The sequence below is a fragment of the Meleagris gallopavo genome, chromosome 2, assembly GCF_000146605.3.
Source record: "Meleagris gallopavo isolate NT-WF06-2002-E0010 breed Aviagen turkey brand Nicholas breeding stock chromosome 2, Turkey_5.1, whole genome shotgun sequence".
NCBI classification, from domain to species: domain Eukaryota; kingdom Metazoa; phylum Chordata; class Aves; order Galliformes; family Phasianidae; genus Meleagris; species Meleagris gallopavo.
Window position 1 is genome coordinate 40598561 of NC_015012.2, and position 6000 is coordinate 40604560.

The 6000-nt window shown below is 36.5% G+C and overlaps 1 protein-coding gene across 1 annotated transcript in view; it reads right to left on the reverse strand.

Annotated features, from left to right (window-relative positions):
* Positions 1-6000, reverse strand: part of SMOC2 (SPARC related modular calcium binding 2) — a 157708-nt gene that overhangs the window by 33667 nt on the left and 118041 nt on the right. Inside the window, exon 10 of the mRNA XM_031552201.1 lies at positions 1425-1507. Coding sequence (XP_031408061.1) covers positions 1425-1507 — 83 coding nt within the window. The remainder of the gene's footprint in view (positions 1-1424; positions 1508-6000) is intronic.

The window sequence follows — 6000 nt, forward strand, 5'->3', positions numbered from 1 at the left end:
ACTATTTCTCTCATAAACTGACCATAGACTACCTGAAACCTAACCAGAGTTTCTGCCCCATTACTAGTGCTTTAGAAGGCTGCTGTCTGACTGCTCTAACAGCTGGAAAATACTTTACAGTTTCCAGGCAAAATGTCTTCAGGATAGTTTGTTTGTGTACCAAAGCTGTTCCTGAGGAAAACTATCCTGCTTCTCTTCCTTATGGTCTCAGAGGAACATATCTCCTCAGGCTCTTATTTTGTTTGTCTAAGTGAAGCAAATACTAGTTACCTTCTCTTTTCCATAATTTATAGTGCTGTATCTAGATAGCTTATTTCTCCTGTGTGCATCTATTTTCCCTGAACATGGATGACCAGAATAACAGCAGTGGTTCTGGAAAAATTAAGAAAAAAATAGGTCCATCTCAAATTACACGAATGTTTCCTTGTCTGTCTTGAATGTGTGTTCCTGTTTTTATGTCCCATCATACCCAGACAGGTATGTTTCGGAGTCACGCTTACTTCTTCCACATCCATTGTAATTGTACAGCTTACTGTTAATGCTATGATTGACCTCTTTCTATGTGAAACACGATAAAATTACATATGGAATAATAATATATCATTCACATTTCTTACTTCTTTTTATATTATGCCTCTTAAATGCATTTGTTTCATGACAGAGCATTAATGTCTGCTTCATTCAAGACAAATTTCAACACTGATGGACATGTTTAATTCAGAATTATTGTGTAAACATTTCTCTTGGTGATAAACTAAAATATTTCTCATGACGCAGAACACCTGCTCAAATAATTTGCTTGTTTCTGATTCTTTATTACAGATGGCAGTGATTCATAATTTCCCCATTGCATGGGCATTATCACTAAAATGGGCTGTAACTTGTTATTTACATGCTTTAAAAGACCAATTCAAAAATAAAGTAAAAAATCTGACTGCTATGTAGATTGGCTACCCAGAAATATAATCTCTCAGACTCTTATAAAAAGTTGGGAGGGAAAATCAAAAATCTGGTAAGCACCAAAGTTTGTTCCAACATCCTAGAAGAATTAATATTTTTCTAAGGTAAACTGAAGTCTTGGAAAACAGTAAGTAGATACATTTTTTACACTGATCTGAAGATAGAGACCAATTTACCAAGAATTTTGATCACTTCTTGGTATGGTAAAAGTAAGAAATAATGCCAGTTTCAATAACAGCATCATAACCACTGAAAAAATGCACTTTGCTTTCTCTGACAACATCTTAAGATCCATACTTATACACACTGTTTCAAGGCAAAATGCTTCATTTAGTTGCAAATCAATGCATGAATATCTAAGAGATATACTGTTTAGATACAAGTAATGAACAGCTTTCTAAGTTATTGCAGTGACAAAACAAAGAACTGGAATGCACGATGCCATGTTTATCTGTTTCACTGACCTTGAAGCTGTCGTCCTTTGTACAAATCCTTTGTTTTGGTTTGGTGAGCTCTGGCGCTGTTATCACATTTAGGTTGTTCATACCTAAAGAACAAACATGAAGAAAATAAACCAGCCAAGTTTAACTTAATTTACAAATAATTTCCAATACTATATTCCAAATTAAACTTGTACCTTCTTTTGTTCAGGGAAAAAAGTGGTTTCTCATTCAGAAGAGGCAATGCAAATTTATCTGCTTATTTTCCACTTACTTAAGAGAATCTGAATAACTATTATCTATTTCAAACAGATCGTTCTATAGGGAGGAAAACCAAGTGGAGAACTGCTATAAAAAAAAATCCATAATAAAAAATTTAGTCTAAAAAATATTTTAAAAGAGAGGCTCTCTTCAAGGCTGTCAGATCAAAAAGCTATAAACAACATAAGAAATTCTGGCATTTGACACAGTACTCATGTTGTGAAACATCACAAAAGCAACTTCAAAAATCACAGCAAGGCAGGTACTGTATTTAGTTAATACTGCAGCACTAAATGCATTTACTACTGTATCCTCTCCAAAGCAAATGTTAGTTTATGTATGAAGAGCTAACCATGAACAGCTAAGCTAGCATTTCAAACAAGAGGGAAGAACTGTTCGGGATTCTGGAAGGACGGGAATTGGGCTGGAATAGATTGAAATGAGTTGAGGAAAAAATTTCATTTCCACTTGCTACATGAATATTCGGGTTCTTCTTTCTGATAAATTTACTTAAAGCCAGGTTGTTAGTCCAGTCTGTAACAAGAAACCCTATGCTATTTGTACCTTCAAAAAATAGTGACTAGTGCAACACCACTGCAATATCTTTCATGCAAGATTGGAAGCATGGCAATATCTGCTGAATTTATTTTTTCTTCTAATAATCCTATCATTAACTCTTGGTGGCTTTTCACTTAGTTTGGCACTATCTCCTTCTGAGAAATGTTGGTTTTTCATTCAGCTATAGTAGATTGAAGCTGCAGAATCCAGTGTTAAAGTTAAACACAGTAATGTGACTTGTGTACACGTAAGTATGTGTGCTCATACATGTTAATTGAATCGAGGTTCTTTCATATCTATTTAATTGCTCATCTTTGAAATGCTCTGTTCTAGCTTCCCAAAAATCAGATTTACTGAGGGACATACTAAAATGTCTAGTCTAAATATACTGATTCAGATTTTTGGTACTAAATATTCTTTTTAAGAGCATTGAATGGTGGCTGTGTCTTGAGTTCAGGCTAGACTGCCCCAAAGAACAATGTGCAAGTGTTCAGACTTTAGTTACCAGCCAGGATAGAGAAAAATATATTCTTTTCTTCCTTTGAGCGCATAATTTATTTTCACACATCTGATGAAACTGCCCACTGGTCCATCTAATTTTGGCTACTTCAAGAATGTACAGTGTTGTTTCACAGACATGGGAGAGATACAGGAACAACAAGAATAGAAGCTGCTTTGATAGCATGACTAGGATTTAGATACCTGATGGATGTCCACTTCAATCAGCCAAAAAGAGTGAAAGGGAAATCTCTGAGCAATAAGCACTAATGTAGTGTCTGGCAACAAGCCTGGCTCCTGATTAATCTGATACCTGACTATGCATTCTCCTCATCTACTTCTGTTATTGTTACTGCCTACACTTTCTTGTTTCACCTCTTTTCTTCTACCCCTTCACCTTATATTTTTGTTAAATACAGATGTATCTTATCGCATACAAGCTAAATCTATTAAATCCCAATAGCTGTTAAAATGTTGTAATATGAGAAGTATACTTTTAACTCTTTAAAGCAATTCAAGAAAGATAAAGTGAATCATGAGAAATTTGCCATGATGACACAGTCACACTAGGAACTGATAAGTAAAACACACCTGCCTCAGTTTTCATTGGGAAAGAGATAGCATGTCAGAATGGAGTACTGTCAGATTAAAAATAATGCAGTCAAAAGACCCCAGTTTACTTTTCAAGAACTTTTAAAGAGAGAAAAAAACAAACAAAACACCTTACACTGAGCGTGTATCAAGAGACAGCAATGGCTTCATAAAGGTTGCTTTATATCCCTGAGCAGTCTGCTTGGAGGTTTAGAGGTGTATGTAGTACTGGAGGATAGAGAGTTTCACAGGAATTCTCCACAGTAGGCAAACTCATAAAGCACCTTATCCTAGAGAATCATATGTGAATGGATTGAAGATTATTTTGCCTATGATCTTAGCTGCTCAAAGTCACAGGTGAGAACACAAAGTCATGGCCCTGCTGAGCAAAAGGGTTGACAATCACGCTCTATGTCCAGAAAGCGCTAGAAGCAAACTGAAAGAGGCCATTCTGATAAGACTTTTAGGGAGATTGTTGTTTGTACCCTTTACAAGTATTACTTCATCTTAGTCAAATGGATATCCTCTCTAGGTTTTCATAAAAGCCAGCTTTATATTACATTTTTATCTATTTCTTGGGCATTTTACTGCTTGTTCAACACAGCACTCCTCATTATAGAGGGAAAAGACTAGCTCAGCAGATGAGGGGAGAGCAGTAGACATTGTTAATCTTAACTTTAGTGAGGTTTTTGACACTATGTCTGTAACACTGTCATAAACAAACTGATGTGGACTAGATTAATGAACAGTGGGGTGGACTGAAACCTGGATCAACTGCCAGGCTCTAAGTATTATGGCCAGACAGAGAAATTCCAGCTGGGATCCAGTCACCAGTGATGTGCCCTAGGGTTCAATAACAGAGTAACTTTTGTTTATCTCTTCAGTAATGATTAGAGTAGACCTTTAGCAAGTTTTCAGATTATACAAAACTGGGAAAGTGGCTGGTACACCAAGTGCGTTCTGTCATTCAGGGAAACCTCAACAAACTAAAGAAACTGGCTAACAGGAGTATCATGAAGTTAAACAAAAGGAAATGTAAAATTCCATTACCTGAGAAGGAAACACCCCATGACACAACAAAGCCTAGGGGCAAACCACTTGAATTAAAGCTTTGCAGAAAGGACCTGGTATTTCTGTTCAATGTTAAACTAAGTATAAGGCAGCAATGTGCCCTTGCATCAAAAAAGCCCATCAGCCTTCTGGACTACATTAGAAAAAGTATTACCAGCAAGCCAAGGGAGTTACCTTTCCCTCTGTTAACCAATGGATCCAGCCCTGGGTCCCAGAACACATATTGGTTCAGGTCAAGAAAAGGGTAATGAAAATGGTAGAGGAATGGAGCATTTGACATAATAAGGAGAGACTGAGTAAGCCTGTTCAGGGACTGTACTGTCAGGAGAAGAGAAGGCCCAGAGATGTTATCAATGTGTATAAATATCTGATCATGAGAAAATAGACTCTTATCAATGATGTCCAGTGAATAGGCAATGGACACAAACTGGAAATTCCATTTAAATGTAAGGGAGTTAATTTTTTTGTTTTTTTGGTTTTTTCCTTTTAAACATGTGAGGCTGATGAAACACTGGTACAGTTGCCCAGACAAGCTATGGAGTCTATTGGAAATATTAAAAGCCCAAGTGGATATATGGGTCTTAGCAACCTGCTGTAGCTGACCCCTGCTTTGAGCAGTGAGCTGGGACAAGACAATTTCCAGATGACCCTTCCAATCCAAGCTATTTATTCTGTAATAAAATGACAGTCATAAAGAGAACTATAAGAGTGGAAACCCTATTGCTTCACCAGAACAAGATGATTTGGACTTAATTTAGAGAATGAGAACTAAGGCTCCACAAAATGATTTAAATTATCATTCAGTGAAGGATTATCACTAAATACAAGAAAGAAAAAACAAACATAGGGGTGGAGAACAAAGGAAGAGAAGAAAAAGAACATTTCAAGTCTCGGTACTGATCTGTATTTCAGGACCAAATTTGTAATACTTTGTTTTGACAACCTATGGACCTCAGCTTGCCAGAAACAGATCACTGATAAAGTCATGTTCATTCCATCTATTACTTTAATTGGTATAGACTATGGTATAAACAGGTATCACTCAATTAGCACTTGAAGACTACATGAAAGCTGCATCACAAGAATAAACATCATAGCAAGAGGTTTAGAATATCTTTCATAAATGCTAGGCGAATGATCAAAAATGGTTTCCACTTAAGTTTTAGATGGTTTATGATTGCATCAAGATACCCATACTTCCTGCCAGCTTCATATGGGCTTTTATAGCATTCCTGTAAGGGCCAAACCTCAATAACCAGCCTAAATAACATCCTTTGGAATCTGATATTTGCCTTGCCTACATCTGTTCAATGTGGCTTACAACACTACCATGCATCCGGCTCAGCTGAGATGACTGAACTCCTAAAGCTTCTATTAGTAACACTAAAATGATATTTCCGTTCTATGGGTTTCCAGTCAATTGTTCCACCAAAGCAAGTCATATGAAATAGCTGAGGAAGTTGCTGGAAAAATAACTGAGCATTTCTGAGGTTGGACATGGTTTCTGTCATAGACCATCTTTCTTGGTTCTTTTATGTTGAGGCTATGAAGTCTGAGGTTTTCTCTGGACTGCTTCAAGCATTGGTTTAATCACCATAGAATAGATGGAAATTAAAAAAAA